Source organism: Pomacea canaliculata, linkage group LG5 (genome assembly GCF_003073045.1).
Source record: "Pomacea canaliculata isolate SZHN2017 linkage group LG5, ASM307304v1, whole genome shotgun sequence".
Taxonomy (NCBI): domain Eukaryota; kingdom Metazoa; phylum Mollusca; class Gastropoda; order Architaenioglossa; family Ampullariidae; genus Pomacea; species Pomacea canaliculata.
Genome location: NC_037594.1, coordinates 6,788,106 through 6,814,754, shown reverse-complemented (window position 1 = coordinate 6,814,754; position 26,649 = coordinate 6,788,106). Strand labels below are relative to the sequence as shown.

General features: G+C 44.3%; 1 protein-coding gene across 1 annotated transcript; it reads left to right on the top strand.

The window, feature by feature from the left end:
* Positions 1–14,496: 14,496 nt before the first annotated feature.
* On the top strand, positions 14,497–25,002 carry LOC112565202 (homeobox protein slou-like). The gene is made up of 2 exons (XM_025240533.1): positions 14,497–15,641; positions 23,383–25,002. Exons 1-2 carry the CDS (start codon positions 14,582–14,584, stop codon positions 23,967–23,969), a joined length of 1,647 nt encoding a protein of 548 aa, XP_025096318.1. The 5' UTR covers positions 14,497–14,581; the 3' UTR covers positions 23,970–25,002.
* The last annotated feature ends 1,647 nt before the right edge of the window (positions 25,003–26,649 follow it).

Sequence of the window (26,649 nt, the reverse complement as noted above, 5' to 3'; positions counted from 1 at the left end):
CATTTAAATCTGCTTTAATAGTTTCATGATTGAGTGAAGATAAATATATGAAGTCGGAGTGAGTTACGGGTGTCCAGACAATCATCTTAACTTCAGGCTGAGCTGTACTCAGTAAAGTGTTAAAGTTTGTAAACCTTTCGTTAACTAGCCAGCCCTCCCTGTCCCCTCTGCGCCCTGTGGGTTGGGTTCCATCCACCCAGGCGGCGCTAAGGTCGTCCACCCTGCTGTTTGCACTCAGCGACACCCGAAACAGCACCCTCCTGCGAGAAACACAAGCTGCGATTGGCGAGAGAAGTCTGTTTTGCAAGCGGGGACGGCCATTGTCCCCCACACGGGGTGCAGGCTACCCAAATATTGCCAGGCACGCCTCGTGTGTCGGGCGCCACTAATACCCGGGGTGCACCGCCAGTTTCTCTTGCACGATTTACCCGACGGCCTGCTAACCACCCGAGCAATTATTGTCTATGATCTGAAACGGGTACCGAGTGAGCGTCTCCCGTTGTTGGACATCCGGGGTCCTTTACTCACCCTCTTTTTCTCCCGTTTCTTCAGCTGGTCCATCGTTTGATTTCTAAGACCAACACCAAGAACCCGACGACCGGGTTAGCGCGGGCTGTGTGAGGTCAAGGTCGTCCTACACGACCGCCATCTTCTGATGACGTGGAAGTAACGGTTCCGTGCTTTCAAATGACAAACGGCGAGTAGTTTAGAGATAATTACCATGCGTTTGTAACCGCATGTGATTTGTCTCGAGCTTTTTAAGCAGGATGATGGGTACAAGACTGGAACACGATCCTCTCTCCTCTGTTACGCCAACGAACAACTCGTTCCGTTGATTCTGTTCCACCGAGGTTTTTAACAAACATGTTTGTGTACAAGACTGCAACCTTAAACAAATGATTAAAAAAACCAGTGTGTAAAATCAGGAACAATATCTGTCTATCTATCTGTCTTTGGCTTTATCTGTCATTCTATCGTTGTCAACATCTGCATGTCTGGCTGGCCGCGATGCATATTTGTCTCCCTTATCTTGGCGATCTGTCTCTCTGATGAAACTCCATCTCAAAGACCCGAGCATTCGTCATTTATTCTTATCAGCCACAGATCAGCAAGAACACACACATGCAATCAACTTTTGGACCTTTAAAGTTCTCCCTTCTGTTACGCCAAGGGAGAAACTCATTCACTTTCTTCTATTTCACCGAGCATCTGCTGCTCTCGTCAATTATCTCCCTTTGAAGCTGTGAGAAGAAGTAGATGATTTTCTGGCGTTCTTACGAATTGAAACTTAAAAAGGAAGGAAAAATTTTTTGTATATTAACTTATGCATCCACCGCAGGGCGGAACAGGGCTTTGCGGTGTTACACTGATTACAGGGAGACTACACTGGGTTGTAACCACAACAGATGTTGGGACTGACAAAGGGGAGAGAAGCATCATCTCAAACCTCATGGCGATCTGAAAAAGGGGCTAAGAATTCTTTGGTGTCTACAATTACAAAGGATTATGGTGATCAGCGGGTCGGTTGGTCTCGGGTATATCTGATGTCATGTTAAAATGATTGGAGACAACTTTTGTGAACTTTCTTTTTGACTCGACCTTCGACCCACTAAAAGAGAAAGAGAGAGAGTATGAGAGAAGTCGTCAAAAGTATCTACACGCTAGTTGTACTGCATGGAATTAAATATCAATCGGTAGAAAAGACATATTTATTTTTAACAATAGACACTTTGTGTCTGTGTGCGTGGTTTTTTTTTGTTGTTGTTGTTGTTGTTTTTTTGGTTTTTTTTACAAGAAGATAAATTTAAAAAATTGTCAAATATACAAACAACAGCAAGTCTCTCTTTCAATCTCAGATAGTGAGAAATAGAGATTTTCGTCAGTTGAAATGTGGATAGTGAAGGTATCTGAGAGAAAGAGTGATGGAGAGAGAGAGATAGAAGAGGAAGAGAGTAAGGTGTGGGATGCCAGCGAGCTTGATTCCCGCTGTCACGATCGCTGCACAGACTCATTACCTCCTCGCTAGTGACCCTCCACCGGAAGTCGAACCCTCGATCACAGTTTTCACATTTGTCTGCAAATCAGGGTTAAGCTGAAAATGAGATTTCCCTCCAACACAGAGTATTCTTTTTATTTTCTCTCTGGTACATGAAGGTGGGAGGCAGGGGTGGTAGTGGTGGTGGTCATTGATGATGTTCTTGGGAGGAAGAGCGACCCCAGCGACTTTGGCTGTCCACAGTTGATGACGCACTGCACGATGCACAGAAATGACATTTTCTATTGTTTCTCTTCTTTGATAAAATAATGAGGGATCAAAAGTTTGTCAGTGGGTGAGTGAGGTTGAGTGAGTGGTTGTGAGTTTTTCTAAGAATAGTTACTTATAGTCCACTGTGTGCGCGCGCACGAATGTGCGTGCGTTTGTTTGCATGCATGTTCGAGTGTATATGTATATGAATGCGTGCGTTTTTCTCGTCCTCTTTCTCTCTGCATGAGAGGGTATGTGTGTGGGGGGTGACTGGGGTGGGGGCATGCATTGAGGTTAAAAAGAGCGCACATGGCATTCTGGTCTGTAATTATAATCAAGCGCGTGCAGTTGTGAATAAAACTCAACGCTCCTGCTCCAGAAACACATAAAAGTTTTTATTCTATTATAGTTTTTTTTAGTATTTCACTGAATTCCTACACTCAACTCACAGCATCCCATGACCTCAATTTTTTTCCATCTAATAAGAAGGAAGGAGAGTGGGAGAGGTTATAGGTTTAGATATCGCCATAATTCCCTGGCATTGGGTTTACACTTATCGGCCCTCTGCTAACTTTTGCGGAAATAAAGGGATATTTCCACACCCGCTTTTCTGACTTTGCATCTCACAAGTGCCCTGTTTCTTGTTTTAAAAAAAAATTAAAAAACCCCGCTGCATCTCTGGTCTATGCACTAAGCCTTTACCAGAGGCCAAGGTTTCCCAAGGGAGCTAACTCTAACGAATCTAGCGTCTGCAGAAAGAGTTACCCAGCCTGTCTGGAGAGACTGATTGCGACAGGTGGGATCGAGGACAACTCAACACTGCTTCTGATGGCGACACGCCTCGCCGGCTTTTACAAGCTCCACAACAACACGGAATTTTCGCGATATTTCGGTCATTATCCGCGGTGCTGTCGGCGTTGGTACCCACCGACAGTCGTCGAGAGGAGAAGACGATAGGCGATGCTCGCTGGCCGGAGAAAAACTGAACGATCTTTTATCGCCGGCACCGAATACAACTCTGTAGGTGGCAAGGCGCGCTGGAAATGCATCCTCCTCTCTCCCTGTGTCTTTCCCCCGGGTAGAGAGAATGAGGCGAGCTTCTTATTGTTTCTTTTTGGCGGGATGGGGTTGGGGGTGAGGATGAGTTAGAAGTCGATTGTCGAAGCGTCTCTTCGAAAAGATCTTATCACAAAGACTCGGGGTAGACTGGGGTGGCGGGTGGGGTAGAAGGCTTTGTTTCATGTCTCTGGTTTTTCTTTTATATCATAAGTTAAACCAGGACCTCAAACACAAACAACCTTAAGAGAGAGGAGCAAGTGACCTTAGTGACCCATCAATGTCTTCATTCTCTCTCTCCTGAGAGTTTTTATTTTTAATATTGGTCACAGCAAAACTTTGTTATTCATAAATACATATCTCCCACATTTCTCTAGATGATGTATGTTTAAATATGATCAGATAAGACGTTTATAAGGCTACGGACAATAAAATGAAGTGAGATAATCATGGTTAAGAAAATGCAGTAACCCCAGCTCAAGATGATCTTTGCCACAATTATCACAAGGTTGAGAATTCGTCCGAAAAAAGGAAATATTCAATGCACACGAAAAAGATTACGGAATCAACTTGTAACTATGTTCCTCAGAGACTAACTATGGAATCTGTTATTGAACATCAATTGCTTGTTGAGCACCTGTCTGGAAGTTTCACTTATGCTTCTTGAAGCCTTCCGGCCACGGCACGTGAGAATATAATTTATTCTCACGAGAAGAAACACTTCCGTGTAGCCAACAATCCGGGGAATCTTTTTTCGCGGGGGCGCGTTTCTTGGGCTATGGCCGAGTCAGCGCAAGTGAGTCGTCAGCTGTGGTGTAAAGTACACCGGTCCAGCAGCAATCACACCATATGAACACCCAGTTCCCATGACGATCCCACAACGGCCCATCTCAGCGGCAAAGAGCAAAACCTCACTCCCCTTCAATCATAAATTCCCTCGGAATTTTCTTCACCCCTTCTCTGGCCCTCAGGCTCGGGGCTCTTGGCTTGAAGGTGGGAACCTTTCTTCCCAGCATCCAGCATCTCGCCTGCAAAGACCAGAGAAAATTGCAACAGGTGGTTTCTGGTCTCCCATCTCCCCCTACAAGTAATTCCTTTCTAAAAACTGTTCTCTTCCGTCCTTCTATCAATTTTCCATAAATCCGAAGTCCTTATAACTTTGATATACATTAACTTTTGGCTTTTCCATTTCCAACAAAGTGATATTTTCTCGATATTACAATAATTACTGAAATAAACTAATGACTGTAATAGACTAATGCACAATAATACTTGACCTTTGTCAGAGACGAGACAAGAGATGCATAATTTGAAGGTCTTCATCAATCCAGGAGGAATAAAGTTGATATCATTGAAACTGTGAGTGGTTAGAAAGTTGGTGGGAGGAGGGTAGCGTGTCTGTCTGTGTGTATGTGGGTGTGTTCAGACTGTGATTGTTATTGCAATGTTTAAATACTCGCAGTGAGCGAACCTACATTCGAGATGTCCTCAGTAAAGACTGTTTGCATTGACACACGCACGCGCACAAACAGACAAACGCGGTGCTTGCGATATGATGCTGTGACAAATATTAAACAAATACTGCCACGGCTGAGGAAACAGAAAAACAAAAACAAAAACAAAATGGCGTGGTTGTTGCAGTTGCTGTGCTGTTGCTGTCACATTCGCCGCCGCTAAAGTGCAGACGCGGAGAAAAAGAAGCTTAAACGGAGAATTGAATATCCTGAGAATATCCTCTATAAGCTTTCCCCCCTACTCCCCCTACCAAAAAAGCCCCTGAAAAGAACCTCGTATAATACCCAAAAAATCTACACTTCTTTGGAATATTCAAAACTTTGCTCCCTTCGTTTTTTGTTTTTTTTTTTAGAAAATTGGAAAATTAATGTTTTTGTCGATGACATCCCTGTTCATTTCGTTTCAAAAAAAGAAAATAAAAAGCAGGGTTTGGGGAAGGTTAGTGTAGCATCTAATAAAGACTGGGGGAGAAGTGACAGGACTGTAAGGGCCGCAATATTGTCAGCTGCTGCCAACCAGTCCTCGGCGCCACGGTCGTCTCCAGAAGCGATGACGCAGAAAGTCTCCCACTTGCTCGAGACCAAGAGCGGGCACCTTCCTCCTCCCTCCCCCACCCACCTTACACACATCCCCCACTACCTCCACCCCACCTATATCCTCCAGCCCCCTCAACCCCAGTGAATGTATTTAAATAGCGACCTTTTTTCTCACGCTGTAGTGGCGACAGGTGTGTCCCTGGGATCCCACCCCCTCTGTTCTTTCTCAGATGGTTTTCTCGTGGAACTTTGCAGGAATTACGGTTCTTAGTATTTAATGCGCTGCAATTTTCAAACGGGGCTTAATGCTCCACGCCTTTTCGGCTGGTGGCAGATAAGTATCTGTGAAAACATTCGCCAGGTGACTGGCAGAGGAGGATGTGTTGCACTGGGTTCACGGTGGCCGGCGGGTCTGGCCAGGGAGGGACAGGGATCCAGCCTCGCACTCATCACGCTGGTCCTGACACTGAAAGAGATGGATTTATGTATGGACGGATGTATGGATGGATGGATAAATGGATGAGTTGATTGCTAGAAGCTAATGGATGTGGGGATGATCGAAGATGATTGTGGATGTGTCCTTTGGTGTCATGTCATCTCGTTGTCAATACAGGGTTAGGTCCTGGTTTCTGGCTTTTGAGAGAGTCTTCAGCAGTAAATAAAAGTGTGAGTAGTCTTCAGTAGTGCCAACATAATGGTAGTAGACAGAAGAATTCTCACATGCAATATTTTAGTATTCATAATAAATATATTTTCTTTTTCAATAATATTGGAGAAATTGCACCCAGAAAATTTTCTTCTTCTTCAAATAAAGTGGATTGGAAGGCCTGGCATCAAATGTCCTGCAACAAGAGACCAGACAGACCAAAGTTTGTGTAGAATCACAAAGACTCAGAGTTAAAAGGTTGTACTGCCATCCGTAAGACTGAGCGTCCCATAAATAAAACGTATTTTCTTTAAGAAATTGTTATCCACACAAAGATGTCCAGCCTCGGCCATACCACCTAATGTAAGTTCTATTGGATTCCAGGATTGAGGTCGAAGAGTACAAATCAGCCATGGCAGCAAGAAGGGAGAGAGAGATCGTCATGGCTGAGCTCAACCAGCCGTCGTAGCTGTCAAAACATCCATCACGCCGTCACGTCCGCTCCCTGTGAGCTGACTGATATAAGATCGGGGCACGTGACTGCCGGCGTCACTCACGCCATCCGGGCAACCTGCGGACACGGTTTTTGGTGGACTTGAAAGAACTGAATGCCCGTCACACATACCCTTCTCCCCGCGAACTCTCGCTGATTTGCCCAAACGCCGTGAGAACTCGTCCGGAAAAAGAGGGAGTCTTCAACTCAGATGGCCAGGACATGTCGGGCAGAGAGAGAGATAGGGAAGGAATTTGGTCAGAGATCTTTCTCGGTGGCCGGCCGTTGCTACCCGTTTCACGGCTGTTTGGAAGGGAATGGGTTGAGACGAACCACCGAGTCTGAGGGATTCTGATCCCTTGCGTCAACTCTCACGTCCACTTCTGTAAAAAGGTTCCACACCCAGAAAATAACGGCGTGTGCCGGACCGAGATCGGAACACACCATCTTCATTGCCTTGGTAACAGGTACAGGACGAGACTGTGCCATTGGATTGACAAGGTTGACAATCTGATGAAGTTTACAAAAAGGACTATTCTTACAGCACATATGTGATGTGAGAAATTTAAATACCCACTACCCCACCTGATAGGCTGTGCAAACCATTATCTCCTCACCACCCCAACAAACCTATTCTTTCCTAGAGAATAGCTGAGTTTTTTCCCCTTCTTCTCCTCTAGGGATCCATTTTCCTGTTTTTTGGGGTTTTTTTTGTCTCCTCGGCTACCGAGTACCCAGACATTTACAGCACATCCATTCTTTTATTGCTTTCTTTGCCCACAAACATGCAGCAAGAGGAGCATATCATTTGTCAGAGGTGCAAACGATGGCTGCCACTTGGCAGGTAAGTGGATCACTCACAATGTGCCACAGTTATGCCGGTAAGTACGCCGAGGGTTTGGACAGGGAATTGAACCTGACAGCCGCAGTGAAAACACGTGCGAAAAATTGGGGCCTTGTCATCGCCGCTTGTCTGAGTAACAGAGCGCCCCCGCCAGCCCCTCCGACAATCCGTGTGTGTGTGTGCTTTTCTTTCTTCATGTCGAGGGCTAGTTGTAACAACAACAAAAACAAAAACAACAACAACAAGCACTCATAACAGAATTTTCATAGTAAACCAATAATTGTCACAATCATTGTCATTGCCATAGTTGAAGGTCCCTTTGGTCGCTGTCCCATGATGCTTTGCTGCTGAGATGATGAACATGGAGGACAACGTCAGATTAGAGATGTGGGTTTGCATGTTTGTTTTTTTCCGGTGAAGTTTTTCAGGGTGGCACTTCCTTCTCCCCGGACAGGACCAGTCAGCGAACTTCGCGCTGTTCGCCACGTCAGGGAATGTCCGGAAGTTCCACAGAATGCAGTTATCTGCGCATGCGGGGTGTGACGGAGATACGGGAGGTGGCACGAACTATTTTTCACCTGCTCTCGTCGTGAACGTGACGTTATAATAAATACGAGCGCGTGACCTCTTAGTGACTGCTTTGGACTACTTCAATTATTTTCCGGCAGTTTGAGATGAATTTTGCCACAACTGTGTGCCTGCGTGCGTGCGTGCGTGCGTGCGTGCGTGCGTGCGTGCGTGCGTGCGTACATCGATGATGTAACAAAGAAAGTCATGTTTCTGAATGAAGAAAAAGTGTGTGAAAGATAGGAGAGAGAATGTATTTTAAAATGACAGCTTTATCAGGAGGTCGGGGGTCCTATTACGACTACTATAACTACCCTGAAATATCCTGTAATATTCGTTGGCTTGTTTCTCTCTCTCTCTCTACTGTAATCGTCTGCACGTGAGTAAACACACATGTGTGCGCGCCGTGACGTAAGTTCCTTCGCTTCAACGCCGTTAAAATTGACCCTCGTGACCGTGACGAACTCCTGGACTGGCGAGTCACTTTAAAAGCCTCGAAAACTTGAGAGACGCTGATTCAATCTCTAACTCGGCGAAGTGGAAACTCTAAGTTGGAAATGGAAACAAGAGTTATACAACCTTCACACTCAGTCAATCCGACAGAAGACAAAGTTCAGCTTCCATGCAGGCACTGCACCCAATGCACGACCAGCGAGAACCTGATACGGAGGCGGGTACATCCCCGTTGGTGAGGCAGGACTGCACGCGCTGGGTGAGAATGTACCACCTGTACCCGCACTCGGACCACTTTCCATGGGTGACTTCATCATTGTTATTTGTTTGTTCCGTTATTACCAGGCTATTGTTGTCAGGGACGAGTGGAGATGGACTGCTGGAAGCTAGAAAGTGTTTATTCACTTTATTGGTTTAAGTGTTTGTTCAATCCCAAATGTACGAAGGAGGGGATAATGTCGAAGAAAATTGGATTTTTAAGATAAAAGCATTTGTGTAGTATGACATTTTTCTGGCGTACAATTACTTGGGTCGCGAGAAAGAAAGAGAGGATGAAAGTAGAAAGGACGAAGAGAAAGAAGGAAAGAAAAGGATGGAGTTGTATATTCTTGACTGTGTACAGACATGTTCACGACAGTATGTGTTTTAAGTGTGGGAGGTGACACCATTCCTGCCTCTCTTTTTCTTTTTCCTTCTCTCATTCTCTCCCTCTCCGTTCTTTCTTTTTTTATTTTCAGCTCGGGGATTAAACTGCTGTTCGGCGAATAACTTCACCAAACACGCTCATCTCCCTCAGCCTTTCCTTTGCTCGTGTCCTCAGCTGGTCGCAATTCCTCGCAAACGTTTTCGATGAAACACAAACTAATGCAATTTAGTTCTTTTAAAAAAAATCCCCAGAAAGTGCACGCCTCAATGACTACACGTGCTGCTTCCAAGCAAACTTCTATCAAATTTTGCTGATTAATAATCGTGAGTGGAGCTGAGTGTATACGAACGGATAAGTGACCGATGGCGGGAGAGGAGGACAAATTAATTATCTTGAGCCGGCTTCCAGCTCATCTTCTCCTGCTGGCTGGTCTGAATGGCCCTCGCTCCTTTCGCTGCCTCGTCGATTTTCTTAATCTGATTTGAACCCCACCAACGCCTGGGTTCACGCCTTTACCATGAAAAACAACAACAGCTTTCCTGCCGAGCTCCACAAAGTGTCGTCTTCAGCGCGGCAAATGGAGGGGAAACGGAGGGCGCAGAAAGGTGTTCTTAGAAAACAGAATATTAATCCAATAATAGGCGCGGTGCCACTTGAGTTGGGAGCGAAAAATAAGCGAGAAAGGAAGGGAGTTGGGGGCCATCCCCTTGATTGAGTGTGAGGGGCTCTTGCCTTCATTCTTCTGGAGATAAATACACCTAAACAGCAGTTGTTTCTAGCGGTCCTCCCCCCCCCCCCCCAAAGCAGGTTTTGTGTGTTGTTTCGTTTTGTTTTCATTCGTCTTGGTTTTTGGATTAGTCTCTTTCGTTGTGTTAAAATTTTGAAGTTCGTGATGTTTTGTCCCCGTTTTATTGAAAACAGTTGATGTGCTGTTGGGTGTTCGGTAATGAGCTGTTGAAAAGGTTTGAAAAAAAATGGTAAAGTGAATGAATAACTCGAAGAAAGAATGACTTTGTAAAATAAACTCAATTGTTTTAATACACATTTATGTTTGTCTCGTGTTACGACAGACTGAGACTTTTTTGGACATCGGAAGAAATAAATGTTGGCCATTACCTTTACCTTGAATTCAGGTCTATCGCACACTGCCAACAGAGACAAAAATAAATAAATAAATTGTCGCAAGCTGCAACTGTAAACAGGACCAGAGTGAAGAGTAAGCGTACACCGGAAGTCCAAGGGACAAGCGCAGTAACCCTGAGGGTGTCGATAAACAAACCTCTTGGGCAGCACAGGGTACCTTTTTGTCTGCCATTATTGTTGATGCCATCGAGGAGTTTCATTTTGCCATGAAAAATATTGTTGACAAACATCCTGATAATAATGGAGCAGTACAGATTATATATTTACATGTTTACCGTTCAATGTTCTGACTTTAAGACAATTTTCATGACTGTCGTACTTCAAACATCCGGCGAAGATAATCTCTGTAAATCACACGCACTAACACACTCACACACACACGAACTATCTGCAGGATTCACAATGTACGAAAGTTAGTTGAGTGGAAAGGAAAAGGTTGAGTATAGAAGGGTATGTAGGAGAGAGGGAATGGGAAAGTTCGTGTGTGTGTGAGGGTGGCAGGGTGTGTAGGTTGGGAGGGACGACTCGGCACAATAACGGTTGTGTGGACAAAGAAAGAAGGGAGGTGCTAAGTCAGTCTGTTATAGGAGCCCCTGCCGACAGGTCCGTGCAATAACAACCGCCACAGTTCCTCTCACCTCCACCGACGATCTTGTGGGATGCACGTGCACAAACCTCTAGCGACCGCCCCCCCATGGGCCGGTAAATGTCGCACTGAGCCGTGGGGCGGGGAGGTAAGCGGAAGACGAGAGGAGTCGCCAAGGTGGTCACCATGGGAACGATTAGTTCTGTGATTGCTCCGTCCTGCATATCCGGTCAATGTGTGTGTTTTTGTGTGTGTGTGTGTGCGCGCGTGTGTGTGTGTGGTAGGGGAAGTAGACATGATGGATTTGCTAAAACCCTGCGTGGGTGGGGTACACACAGCAGACATGATAGAATTGCAACAAGGATCCCTCCGTGTGGACGAAAGAACGTGGTGCAGACAGCACACCACTTCTCGCAGGACCGACTTTCCCCTGTCCTCGGTCCTTTCATTGTCGAAGGAGCCATCACCACTGTTATCGCCTACCTACAAACGACCAGCGCTCGCCGGGTATGTGGCGCGCGGAAAGGTGTATTCACGCGGAACAAAAACAAAACCACGTGCCCCACAGCAAAGGGGCGTAAGCGGTTATCGTCCATGAAATTACTTTTCTCTGGTTTTGATCGGGGCCAGACCCTCTACGGCCCATTAACGTGCCCGTCACGTAGGACTCGCTGTTCTTTTGGCGGCAGGGAAGACCACGTAAACATGGCGCTCGCCTTGTTTGACTGCAGGTTACAATGGGTTGCGACACGCTTGACTTGCTGCGCATGTCAGCCGCGACCTCTAAACTCCGGCTCGCAGGAGTCGGGTATGGCCGTGGTTCGCTGCCAGTGGAAATCTTTCGCTTCGTTTTTATAGTCCGCGGCTGTCGTGTACGAGCGAATAAAAAGCATTTCTACGATTTCCAGCGTAGGAGGCTTTTGGACATTTCTCGGGAATGGAATTTTCGCGAAGAACAATGTCACATGACGCCTGGGACTAAGCCGAGTATGTGTTGGGAGAAACATACCCTGCAACGAAACCCGACAGTTTGAAAAGTCTCTTTGTTGCAGCCTCAGCCATTTTGATGAAAGATGAAAACTCATCGTCACTGTCATCAAGATCAGGTTCGAGTTGGTTGTTGTTGACATCAGGAAAAACAACGAATCGAGAGAAAATTTGATAGTGGTGTACCTTGTGGTATGTACTGTGAGGTCTGATCGTAGACAACAGTCTCCATGATTACAATTAATGTTCTTCGCATTACAAAGACAACAGGCAATCACAGTCCTCAACAGTCCTCAACAGTACTCAACCATGTAAGCAAGGGGATTGAAAGCAAGCGCACATTCCGATGTAGACAATCATCCTCATCATAAGTAAGTCCAGTAGCCCCGGCTCTTTGTCTTTCGTCGAAAATAATTTATAAAGACATTTTCTTTTATCTTGTTCAATAAAAGTTTGAGAGATGTCAAGAGCATCGAGGGACAGAGATAAAGGATTTTAGAAAAATAAAAACGTAAGCATTTCAATGAAAAATCTGATTTTAAAAGTCTTGTGTATTCTTATTCTGAGTTGCTCTCGTGCGTTAATGAGAAATAATTAGATGGCAGAATATGGGAAGAAAAGTTGATAGGGAAACGGTTATTCTCGCTGTTACTACAAAACACTATCTCATACTCATGGAAATGCAGTCTTATCAGCGAAGTGTAGAATTTGTTTGTTACGATTGTTTTATTGCCACTTAACACAAAATCTCACGAGTGCATTCTTATGATAACTGTACCAATCATACCCGCCACCTACCCGCTATTGAATCCTTTACACGTGCACTGTAAACATATGAATATTGTTCCTAACAACAATCCACTCAATGCTGGTTCACCTTCTAACCTTTTGTTTTACTTTTTCTGTTTGTTGACTTGTCCGCGTGCTCGTCCTCCTCTGCAGATTCACGAAACTCTCCATCCTTGTTGTTTCTTCCTCTTCGCATCTTCTTTGTTTGTCTCTATTACTTTTCTGCAGGTTTATTTACCCTTCTGTCCTTCGCCTGCTATCCATGTCTCGTTCTCTCACAATTCCAGGTGTGAGGGTGTAGACCTGTACGGGTATCTCACCCTTACCCAACTCGCCCCACGCTGCACGCGCTGTCTGCCAAAAAAGCCTGTGGGCAAGGGTGAGGACGACCAGACTGTACTTCAGAGAAAACACTTTTATTTACATTATCGCGCTTGTTGTCATCATTTTGTATGTCATGACATTTACGATACATTACTAACATTTCTCTCTCTTTTTTTCTCTAGCGCACTCTCCAGTGCAGAAAAGAGAACTGACTTGACTAATGTCGACACCCAGAGGGAGAAAAGTGAAACGCAGAACAACAAATATTTATTCTATAACAACATGTATTGGAGAAGAGCATGTCGGTATCTGATTAATGACAATGTGATACACACACAGTCTTTCAACGAGCGAGGTTCGCATCCAACCATCGAGGTTTCGGTGGGCGAGCTAGTTACACAAGCAAACACATGGCATCAGCGGCATTGTGGGAGAAAAAAAAAACCAGCATCAAAGATATTACTTCTTATTACGATTAGATTTACTGTTTGGGGAAATGTGACACCCGCTACTCTCTTGCAACACATACTTACGAGCTCTTGTGACAGTTGCTGGTGATACCGCCATGTTGTAGCTGAGCCACATGTGGTAACAATCAAACAACAAAAGAACAGAAAACAAAAAATGCCACCATTTTCACAAAATACCAGACTAACGTTGGTCCGAGTTGGAGAAAACCTTTGTTCACTTCCAGAGAGAAGAAGAAGGAAAAAAAAAGCAGAAAAACGCAGGAAAGGGAGAACGGTGCCCTCCGTTGCTCGCCATTCTTTCCTCTCCCATCCTCGCTGCTCCTCCACATCAAGCTCTGGCAGGTCCCCAGTTGACGTAATGATCATCTAATTTCATAGTCAGTGCCATCAATTAAGTGCGATAGCCAATTAAGGTGGTTGTGTGAAATTAATAGCAGCCCTTCCCTTTCTCCTAGCTGCAAGGCGGAGAATAGAGAGATCAGCGCCAAGGTTGAGAGAGTCAAGACAGAAAGGGCGGGGAAGTCGAGGGGAAGGGCAGGAACTCTAAAGAAAGAGAGAATGAAATAAAGGGTTTGGATGGACCGAGAAAAATTGAGGCTTGAGGAGTAGTGGGGGTGGGAGGAAAGGGAGGGGAGGAAGATGGAGCGAGGGGAGAGAGAGAGAAAGAGAAAGAGAGAGCAGGAGGAGAAGAAAGGGAGGCAATCGATTCTCATTGGAGAGCAGACCTCCGGAGGAGTGAGGGAGGCGCGGCTTCAATGATACAGCAGCATCGCGGAGAGCAAGCAGACTGCGTGAACACAAGTGGGCAGGACCGTGCGAGCTTCAAAGTGGTTAGGACCGCCCGCTACACAAGGCGATTGTGGCCCCTGCTCTCGCCAAACAGACCTTCAAGGCGCCGCTGTCGACACATCGAGTGGGCGGGACTTCCCCCATCCACCCGGACAGCCAACCTCCCGGCTGCGCTTTCTTAGCGCCCGTGTGTTTAGTTGGCGGCGTTGAAGGCGAGGAAAGACTTGACTGATGCTCGGAGGTGGTTCGGACTGTCGGTACCGTGCTGACCGATGAAACGATGAAAGTAAGAGTCGGCGGAGACGAGAAGAGTTGTCTTTGAAAAAAAAATTGTTTAGGGTTCGGTTTGGCTGGACTGCGCAGAAAGAGACTTGTTTCTTTTTTTTTTTTCTTTTTTAGCAGTTGGTCCAGTTTAAAGTCAGTTTGTCGTTGAAAGTCAGTTGTAGTCGTGGGCCAGGGACAGTGCGTCCTGTAGCCGCTGGTGCTGCCGCCATGGACAGGCTCAACGACCACGCGGTGAGAAAAGCCAACAGAAGTGGTGGACGAGGGTCTGGTGGCTTTGCTGGAGGATGTGGCGGTGGAAGCAGCAGCAGTAGCAACACCAGCAGCAAAAGCAGCAGCAGCAGCTCCGTTGCTAACGGTGGCGCCCCCAGCCTCAGCGGAAGTCACCACATTGTCGGCCTTGCCATGACCAGCAGAAGCAGTGCCAGCAACAGTTGCAACGGCCGCATGGTGCTACTGATGGGTGGAGGGAGCAGAGGGGTTGCTATGGTGACGGAGGACAATATCGGTGCTGTGAACTTGTCGATGACATCCGCCTCTTCGTGCGGAGCCTTGACAGTAGCGTCGTCATCATCATCGTCGTCATCATCATCAGGAACAACAACAGCGACTCCGGCAACAGCAGGTCCCTTGACCCTGACGTCTTCACAGCCATTGGTGTCTTCCTCTTCGTTGATGGCTTGCGACCTGCCGACCACCCTAGCTCTTAGCCGGCTTTCATCGCCCTTGTCATCAACACCATCGGCGTCGGCGACGACGACCCCCCCATTGCTGTCGTCAGCGATGTCGTCGGTCATGTCGTTGCGAGCAGGTCCATTGTCACCTCGAGAACTGAAACCCGTGCGCGCTAGCGCCTCTCCCAAGCGGATGTACATCGATAACACGGACGATGAGGACACAGACGATCATTATCACAACTGCGAAGATGAGGACGATGATGACTCGCGCGCACGGTGTGAGCACAGCCCCCGGGTGGGGCCCTCAGGGGCCCAAGGAGGGACGGACAGTGGCGACGATGAGAGTCGGGAGGCTCGGGTGCGAGAGAGACTGTCACCACAACCACCCTCGGGTGGCCGCGACGGCGCTCCGGACGAAGGTCGGGTGGACGGGTCGCCTGGACTCCCTAAAGTCCAACCCACGCCTTTCAGTGTTGTGGACATTCTCAGCCCGTCCAAGTTTACTGGAGGTGGCGCCAGCAGGAACCGGGTATGGCACCCGTGGGGAGATCGACCATCTCCGGGCGCTATCAGATCGGGGGACTCTGATTCTGGTAGGTTGTGTGTGTGTGTGCGTGAGTGCGCGTGAGTGCGTGTGTATATATATATGTGAGTGTGTGTGTGATCACTATTTTGAGTGTGCTTGTGATGAAGAGCTGACTACCCGAAAGCATGCGTGTACATTCGGGTATGTGAGTACGCATATGTGTGTGTGTGAGATTTAATGTCTTTTCAGCATGAAATATGATTGTATAGGTAGAAGTCATTACCGTTAACATCTGACTCACTATGACTTACACTGGGCAGCTTTATGAAGCTGTGCTTGTTTGTCTGTTAATTATTTACGTGTTATAGTACAACAAACACCATTTTTTTTTACAAAAAATTATTATTTATATCGTGTGTGTGTGTTAGAGAGAGAAATAAGAGAGAGAGGAGAAGGAAATGTTTAAATCCACATTTTTTGCGCGATGCTGGTGAATTATAATATTTACTAATGTATGACCCTGTAACATGTAACATAGGGTGGATGATATAGACATTAAGCAAACTATTTTTAAAATTATTATTTTTTTCGTTTACAGTAAATCCGTCACTGTAAGTAAATTAGAGAAGTAGACCCATTCTTTTCCCTTGTGATGAGAACGACGATGGTAACTGTAACCAAAAGATATCATCATCACAACATCATTATATATTCAGTCAATGAGACTTGAATTCACAGTATATCCCGACTGACGGTTGTGTGTAAACATGATGGTAGCACAAAGAAACAGAAGAGAAAATGAAGGTCTTCTGCCTTGTATCCCGATATTTCTCTCTTTGTATGAAAAACATTCTCTTCTGCTCAAAATTTCCACAGCTCTTGATCTCTTGCCTTAAATCGCGAAATTACTTGTGGTTGAGTAGCAGACTTCCAACTGTTAATTGTAGCATTCAAAAAGCAGGCAGAGAGCGAGAGAGAAAGAGAGAAAAAGAGAAAGAGACTGAGAGTAAGATGAAAGAAAATGTATTCAGATGTGTATGTGTGTGTGTTTACGTCTATGACATCGCTTACACTGCCTTTAATTATTACCCCAGTTATCAATGATAACAGCTGTGTGACAAGATCAGTTAATGGTGTATTTTCTTGTGTAAAACTAGAAAAAAAAAAAAACAAACATCAAAATTTGAAGAGAATAATCGCAAGAGACGCGCTCCCCAACACACTATTTGTAAAGCATCTGTTCCTCATAAAAAAAGTGCGCAAACAAGAGGCTGTGGGTGGAGGGCGAGTGGTGTGCAAAATAAATTTCACTCATTGGTTGAATATCAAACAGAAAAAAACAGACGAAAAGGGTAGGAAAATGTTTCTTTTCCCTTAGGCCCCTGAAGTTTCTCTGGAAAGTGTTTCCCTCATAAATCGGAATTGCGAGCCATCTGCTGAGATATCAATGGTGAAATTTTCTGGAGAAAGGAGGAGGCCCAGCGTTTGATGGTGGCGCCCTCTTGTGTGGCTGTGTGTGTTTGGGTGTGCTTATAGATTCACAGTTTTCTCCTCATTTTTGCACCCAGCAGAGATTTACCCAGCCGCGTGTGGGTTTCTCGTTACCTCCCTTAGCCTGCTTCCCCCCTCATCAGTTGTCCTCCCTTCCTCCTCACTCTTCTCCTCACCCCCAACCTTCCCTGTCCCCCTCCTGCAGGCTCCGTGATGTGTGTTTATTTTCCTAATGACCAGTTCGTCACTGCCGCCATGTAAAATAATTAGGTGTTAATTCTATCATAACTTCTTCAAAGTGGAAATATTTAGGCGGAACCTTCTTTATATTTGTTGACATTTTTACAGTGATGCCTGTCCTAATGTTACTGCCAAAAAACAAAATAAAACAAAAAACAAACAAGCTAAAAAACAACAAGAAGTGCGAAGAAGTTTCTTTCGGCTTTTTTCAGATGACTGGAATAATTTGTCAACATTGTATACGTCATCAAAACACACCGGAAGCAGCAAACGAAACTCTAAATGGGTTTAATTTAATTCTGGAAAGCGAAACCGTTTATTTCGCACCGCTGTTGTAGACATTTCTTACTTGAAGAAGTGTTTATTGAAGAGCATCTTACGGTAAATATGGATTCATTGCACTGAAGTCCTGTAGCGACTCCAGGGTGCTTCTAGAATGGCGGGTGGACTAGGAACTTTTTCTGCTCTTTCCTACTGTCAGTAAATAGTGGAATTCCTTTTCTCATCCAAATATCTTCATTCACAAGATTGTGTAGTCTCAAATAAGAGGCACACAATAAGTGATTCATATCCTTAAATTACAGTGATATCTATTTTTTTAATCATTTTTATCTAGTTTTCGTCAACTTTTAATTTTTCGTCTTCTAATTAGACAGGCATTTTAATGAGATTTTATTAATTTTTATTTTTCTATTGCATGTACTTTGTACTTATTCGCGGCTGTCTTTGTACTTAGTACATATCTGTGTAGTATAGAGTACAGTACACAAAGAACTCCTTTTGGACAACACTCAATACCCTCGTTCATGTGAGCTCAATACTTGTTTATCCGTTAAAAAATGTTTGTTCACAGATTAATCAGTCTAAAGTGTTTAAACACCATTCACTTATGGTTCGTGTTGGCGACTATCATCTTTTCTGGAAACTATCTGGAGATTTTTGCTATATCACACTTTAAAGGAAATGTCTTTTAAAAAAATCAAGGGAATATCATCGTGTTGGTTATCACTCCAGTTAACAACAAATAACTCGCTTGTCTTTGACGAAGCATCATATTTATTTCAGGGAACAAACAAATTACTTGCACTTAATTGTTTTGTTCTTGCGAAAACCGCCTTGTCTGTCTCCCTGACAAAACCTGCATGGGTCTGGTACAAACCGCCTTGTCTCATCTAATTGAACCATACCTTGCCTACCCCGACAACAAAAACTACTTAGTCTACCGCTACAACACAAATACCTTGTCAATCATAACCCAGGACGGTTTGGTTTCATCCTGTGTGTGGCTACTTCACTCTAAGTTTTGTACCCGGTCCCACTCAGACCCTAGACCCTCTTCATGACCATTTGTATCAAAAAGTTTTATTTTCTTCTTGCTCAGAGATTCTTTTCTATCTGACCCTTCATCAAAGGGCTTCTTAAAAAACAAATATTCTCAAAAGTGTTATTAGGCTTAACAAATTTGTGACGAGGCTGTCATAGAACAAAATGTCAAATATATTCGTGGCAGGTTAAGAAAGGCCTGTGGACTTGAGATGGAACCAGGGTACTTCAATACTTCAATACTTCAATACTTCAATACTGGTTGACAGAACCCATAGCCCTTCCGTGGTCACCTTACACAGCATCAGAATATCAGATTAAGTCCTAATGACCATTCTTAATTTAACAAATACTGTGGCAAACATTTTGCTGGACACTTACAGAAGCAACTTTTCCAAACTTAGGCAAACCTTCGTCCAAATTTGTCACATATGTGACCATGTGTCAACATTTTGTATGACAGTCACAGAAAACATTCGCCGAACATATTTGACAATCTGCGGCTTAGATACCGTTCTCTTCCACAAACAATCTCACACACCGAGTATGCTTATTACCACGGGTACGGTAAGCTTCTCCATTCCGTGCATTCTTCTCTCCCTCCACCCGTGCGCGTGCATCAATTGATGATGTGCACGTAGTGTGTTCTCCCGATGTCAGCCCATGCAAGCATCCTCCTGTCCCTTGCCTTGCAGCAGGAGCAATACCTGATGTTAATGGCCGTTAACATAGCTTGCCATTGTACATTAACTTCTCCCCTCCAGCAACGCTCATTGGGAGGACTTACGAGCCCCCGCCGTAAAAACACAGATCCCTCCTTGTGACGGAGAGCCCTCGCCATGCTGATGTTATCACACGCATCGCTCTCAATAAACACAACGTTTAACGCGCTAGCGGGGTTAGCAATAATGAACTCGAGATAAATGTGTTTTCTTTGCCACGAGAATTAACTCCTCTTCTCGGGTGTTAATCTCGTCCAGACACCCGCCTGCTTACAGAGGTAGTCGTCCTCACAATCCAGCCACCACCACCACCACTACCAACCACCACCACCACCACCACCACCACCACCACCACCACCACCACCACCACCACCACCACCACCACCACCACCACCACCAATCACTCACCTCCCACCCGTGTGTACCCGTCTCCTTGAGGCTGGAAAGAGGAACACCTGCTGAAATATCGAAGCGTGTCTTTGTTTGAAGTGGCGATACAGCTGTGAAAATAATTGACACTTCAATGAGTGTTGGAGGGAGGGTGGCGGCCGTCCTCTGTAGATTAAATTGTCTCCCATGAAGACGGATTTAACTGGCTGTTAATTAGCGGGCAGGTGTTATAAGTGTGGTCATGTATTCCATGTCAAAGGCTTGTTGTATATCGAGCTGAATGTAGGTGTTTAGTTGACAAGCCGAGCGGGTAGGGGGTCGGGTGGGGTAGTTATTTGAGGCTGTAGTTACAGACACGACTTTGTTGTTCTGTGTTAATTAAACATGCTTAGAATCAACTCCCCTGAGGATTATTACAATTACAGTGTAAACTCAGCGGACGTGCGTAGTGTAGAAAGAAGAGGATTAATAAGACTTGTAAATCGAATGCCAAAGCAGGAGTGAGTAAATCGAATACCAAGGCATTAGTTCGACTTTATGTTATATTTTACAAATGTAAACAACAGTAAGGGTGAAAACAGTTTTCTTAAGGATTTAAAAAATTCATGGTAAGAAAAAAAAATTAGTAAGCGGCTGACTCTCAATCGCACGGAGTCAACCGATTTCTTGGCTAAAAAATTTTCTCTCTGGACACTTTTTTTTTTAATTTCGCATTTTTGACGATGATTTTCTGTTAAACGGGTATACTATTAATTGGAGATGGAAGATGACAAAAAACAGGCGGGTAAAGCGAATATATACGTGTACCCGCTTGGTGTGAGTGACGTACCCGAACCCTGGCCCATTCGCTCGTCCCTGATCCTCCACTTGTGTGAACTCCTGTGAGTTGGTGTTAACTGCTGAAGGTCTCCGGCGTTTCTGTCAAAGACAGAGTAGGTGTAGATGCTAATTTAAACTAAGACTACTGTCTGGATATTAAATAATCAAAAAAAAGCCACTGCCATTCGACCGCCTCAGCCATTTAGTTCATCCTTACCGAACTTGCTTGAACCTTCCAACCCTCGTTATAAGTCCGTCTTGGTAGAGCGCTATAACAGCCGTGTATTCTTCATCTAATATCATTGTCTTACCATCGTCCCTGACTACAACATGGAGTTCCCTGTCTCTGGCAAGCAATTCTAATGTTTTATGGTAAATGCACTTCCACTGGTCCGAATTTGCTGAATGAATCAATTTCCGATTCTCTATATAAGTAAATAAATAAATGCCAGAAAGTTCTGTGGATTGTCCACTCCCGATCTCTGTCCACCCGAGCAACAGAACCCTTAGATTTTGCTCTTGTCGTCAGGGGTCAGAGTTCACTGTGCACACTGTCTCGGGTGGTCCTGGTCTCTCTGTGGGTTTGAGTAGCTAATTGTTTACTAAACACTCGTATTTGATAAAACAGAACGGCTGCTGAGGCGTCGCACTAAGTACCGTACATGGTTTCCAGGCATGTTTGTTTTCTTTCTTTCTTTTACTCCTCTCCTCTTCTCATCACCTCTCATAGATTTGTCCTTGTTTACAAAGGCTTTTGTCAGAAGTTGGAAGAAACTAATTTCTCCTAAACAGATTAAGAATTTTTATGGGTCGAGATTTTTTTTAGTTCAATACGTCTATTAAGCGCGCTCTCTCGTGTGTGTGTGTGTGTTTCGTTAGTAACATTGTGAGCAAGAGTTCAAAAATTGTTACTTTTCTGTGATCACTGTAGCATCTGCCAACCCAAAATGATGAATTGAATCTTCCCTGATGCATACAAATTATTTCTTCATTATCTTATTCTTTAAACTCCTCTCCATCAACAGAACACGAGCAAAGCTCGATCATTTAATGCAGTTGACAAATCTTCTCGAGATCCCACCACCATTAATTAAATTGCTGAAAAATATCTCAAAATCTTTTTCTGTACCTCACACTCCTTCATTTTATATCAACGTTTCCCCCTTCAGCTTCAGCTGACCTTTCAACCCTCTGTGTTAGTATATCCACGCTATTGAGCGCGCATTTAATCTTCGATACAAACGGTAGATAATATTGACAAATATTTATCTACAGTCTTAGCAATATTCCTTCACCTAAAACTAGCAACCGGTACTTTTCTCATGTAAGAAGTATAAAATGATAAATGGCAAACCGGGATGGAAATCCAGACTTTAAAATTAGAACTCCTATTTGTTGAGCTATAGATAGCTTTGTGAACCCAACAACGTGTAATGTAAGACCCTTAATCTTTTCTTCAAGAATGAAAGAAAAACAAAAAACATTTGGAAATTAAAAAAGCCAGATTATATGACTCCAGGGAAGTAAACAGGCTTTTGCGGATTTCGCGATAAATGAACGAGATGTCATGGCCGGCACATGTACACAACGGATATCAAGTACAGGAACTATTAGCAAAGTCAACGACAGAAGGAAACCTTTACAGTTCTTTAGATCAGATAATGGACAAGCATTCCAGGAAATAAGACATTCCATACAGAAAATTACCAATTTCTGAAATATTTCACACGGGAGGTCAGAGAGTTCTGATAACAAGAAAAACAGTTTGCGAGGACCCCGAAGCGGAGATAACGACGGCAGAAAGAAAAAAAGATGAAAGTTATCGACATTGCGTAATGAGTAATCGCTTGTTAATGACAGAGTCTTGCCTGTATTTTTATTTATTTTCATTTTTGTAGATATATACTTTTTTTCATACTAGAGCAAAGGTCGCATACATAGAACTGTTATTTTCTTCCATGGAATTCCAGGTTCTCAAAATGCTAGCCAAGGAATGCTTTTGTGTCAAACCATTCGCCAAGCGCTTGTCGAGATATTTATTATTTTGTAAGTAGGCGAGGTGTGATGAGATGCCAGATAGAGAGCGATAAGAAATGATATTAATGGTTTAGGACCATGTGGGGACAAGGTTCTGTTTGTACCTTGTCCCCACATGGTCCTGAACCATTAATATTGTCGAGGAACTTCAAAGAAAATTATAAAAATATTTCTGAGTAACATAGATTATAAGAGATGGCAAGCACACACCATCTCTTCCTCTTTCTTTCTGAAGAAAAAAATGAAAGAGAGAGGTGAGAAGCAGAAACAGTCGGCCAGACTTGAAATTTGTCATTTAGTGAGTCAAGCGACGTTACTCTGATCAATACAATCGATTTATTTCCCTTCGTAACAAAACTGAGAACTAAAACAAAAAGACGGCAAAAGAAAAAAAAAAAAGAAAAAAAAAAACCAGCACCATCGAGTTCAAAAGAAACGAATTGAACAAACATCTTCACCATTGACATCAACGCCTCAGTCTCAGAAAACATTTCTTTCCTTCTCTTCATTCAGACGAGTGATGGAGGAGTTTTTGGCGCCAGTGCTTTGCGATTGTTTCTTGACCACTGATTGACTGATTGATTGATTGATTGACTGAGGGATCGATTGATACCAAGACCCTCAAATTTTATGTTTCATTTCACGCTAATCTCCCTAAAAGAAAATAATAGTTTTAAATATGATATAGAGAATAAATACTCAAGGAACTGATGTTTCCTGTACGCCACACTTGTCGTCTGCTTGTAACATTAAATTAACATTCTCCCACTCCTGTTTTGTTCCCAGGTGGCCTTCGAGACGACGAAGACTCCCTGTCCTCTTCTCACGATAACTTCGATGACGATGTCGACGATATGTCGGACGACAAGAAAGAAGGCGATGAAAAGGACAAGAAAAGGAAAGACAGACTCGGGGGCGGTGGTGGCGGTGGCGGTGGAGGAGGGTCGGGGACGGACAAGCAAGGCAAACCGCGGAGAGCACGCACGGCCTTCACCTACGAGCAGCTGGTGGCCCTGGAGAACAAGTTCAAGACCACCAGGTACCTGTCCGTGTGCGAGAGACTCAACCTGGCGCTGTCACTCAACCTCACCGAGACCCAGGTGAAGATCTGGTTCCAGAACCGACGCACCAAGTGGAAGAAGCAGAACCCGGGGCTGGACGTCAACAGCCCCACAGTGCCCCCAACCCCGGGGTCGCTGAGTACATTCTCCTCCCCCTACGCTGCAGGGATGCTGTACGGTCAGGCCCTGCATCCCTACCTCCACAACCCCACCTTGCTGGGTCCCCTCGGACTGCTGAGGGCGCACAGCAGTTACCATGGCAGCGCGGCTGCTCACTCGGTGTACTATCCCTACTTCAGTCAAACCACGTGACAGAAAAAATGAAAACAATCTTGTCCAACTTGATTGGTCGCTGGAGCAAATTTCTTTTGAAGAAACGTGTTACGAGTAAACACTACTGTTTGGTGGCTCTTGCGAGAGGATTTTTTTTTTTTTTTTTGAAAGTGGTGTCCGAGCTTCAGACTCCTAAATCCAACCAGCGAGACTTTTGTGACTTTACAGAACCAAGAGACTCTTCCCACGTTAAATGACTTACATGAAATTTGAAGATTAACCATGAATGTTTGATGCTCGTAAAGAATTTTGTTTAAACTATTGTTTATAATCAAGACAGAGAATATTGCTGGGCTTGGTGATGGTGGGCAAAAAAAAAAAAAGACTTAAAAAGAAGTTGCATCTTCTTTCGACTTCCACTCCCTTGTTTATCGACGGAAATTTAAAAAGAAATAAATACTTATTATAGCGAATGGATAAACATTTGGTGTTGCAAGATTTAGCTTCAATGTCATCTATAAAAGGCTGACAAAAAAATGAATCATCGTATTTTTCTTTCTCTTTTCTTTCTTACATTCTATCGCTGTTTTGTTCCATCTTCCTATCTTTTATTCATTCCTCCATTCTGCACTTTACTTGACCTTTTAATCGCTTCCCCATGATTTTCATGTGAATACTTATCGGTCGTTTAGAGAAGTCTTAACCGACCCGCCCTCTGTGCCCTTCCCTCTGCACTCTTTCTCTCTTCTTCTTTCCGGAAAAGATATTTTCCAAACCCTTACGCCTCTAGATAAAAATCACAGAGCACACTTTTCTAGAGAAAACAGCCCTATACATTAGATGGAACACAAGCACTCCTTCAAAAGGCGAGGAAAGCAAGGGTGAGGATGAGTTCCTGTGTGGAGTTATCACAAGCCCCGGGCAGCAGTGTGGAGCGTGTATTTATTTCACTCGACCCTCTCTTTGCCGGTACCTAGAGGCTATCGCGGCAGCACTTGTGGCTGCAGCTGGGTTCGTCTCCTGTGTGTGCTAAATGTTTTCTGTACAGAAATAAATATTTTCCAAATTGAAAGAAGTTCTCTCGTGTTTCGCATGCCGGGGCCTCCCTCAGGCCGCCGCCGCCGTCTCGTCGTTCAGACGATGTAACGCAGCTTGTTGTTGGCGAAGATGTTGGTGGGAGACTTGGTGTGTGTGTGATGCTGACCCCTGACCCCAGCCATGATGACAGTGACTGAAGAGTTAGAGAAGAAAATGTAAGTCGTGCGAGAATAACATGAGAGCCTTGGCACTGTAGTGTAAACTCTAGCATCGTCTGCCAGACTTGGCTTTGAAAAACACGTGAGGGTTGGGAGGGGAGGGGAGCTGCATGGCCACACATCCAACTCTGGATCTAATGGACTGTTTGTTGTTGCTTTTTTTTTTAAAAAAAAAAAGGGTTGCGAGTGAACACGATCGTTTCAACGTAAAGCTGATTACTTCCCCTACGCATGCAGATGCACACGTAGGCACTCGTACACGCACGCACATACACTAATATATACATACACACACATACACATAGCCCGTTAACTCAAACGCATTCCTCCTCCTCACACACACACACAGATATACAAACTCAAGGGCAGTATTTAGCATGACTATTTTCTGGTCTTTCAATATTCTCATCTTTATCAGTCGTGCTCCTTGTGATGCGTGGAGACGCCATTAAAGTTCAAAGAGAAGGCAAATGAAATGGTAAGTTGTGCTTGTATACTACATGCATAATTTCGGGTTGCAAAAGAATTTTTTACTTAAAACAAAATATCCAGGGCGGTACAAGGACACCGACATGCCTTGTTGTCAGGTGAATTCATTCAAACCTCAGATTTTTAACCCCAATAAAGGTTGTCTCCTCAGCTTCTGACCACAATCAACATCATCTTGTCCTCTCTCGCTCATGGCGGCACCAGCACTGAAGGGAAGGACATGGAACCTACGGGAAAATCAGTCAGAGTCATTGCGGTACACAGGACACAGTGAGAAGAAAAAGGATTATGAAAGGTACAATAAAAGAGAGTACTTTAAGTGACAAGGATTATAACTCTGACAGGACCAACAACTTCTTAGTCAGCCAAGACATAGGAATTCAGACCATCAAGCAAAATGTTTAATTTAAAAAAAATTTATGGAAGGCTTTATTTGTTAAACTATGCTAAATCGTTGGATTTCGTATGCTTGACAGAAAAATTTGACAAAGAAAATATCGGTTTTTCAAGTATTTCCCCAGAATATGTGATGTGCTGTGCCACAGCTGAACTGTGACAATAAAGACATTGTAATAACCTGTGGCTTGTACCAAACCAAGCTTTCAGAAATGGAAAATAGTGAAAAATAACAATGGTGCTTGTTTTAGTGATAATGTGCAACGGGCGAAATATTTATCAGTTATAACAACCAGATGGCATAGGAACACACTGCCTCGTCCGAGAACAAGAACATTGGGTCGTAATGTCTGCAAAAGATGGTTTGACCATGATGTAACAATACAAACAGGTTATTCTGCCTGTAATAAAACAGATGTCATGAGAGATGAAGTTCACTTACTGCACTTGTAAAACATACACAACTATTCGTGAAAAATGTAGTTTCCTCCAAAAATCTCACACACGAAGAGTAGAGAAGGATCTGATAGTAATATGAAAATCATATTATCTCTAAAGCAAAGTACAGAACTGAAGCT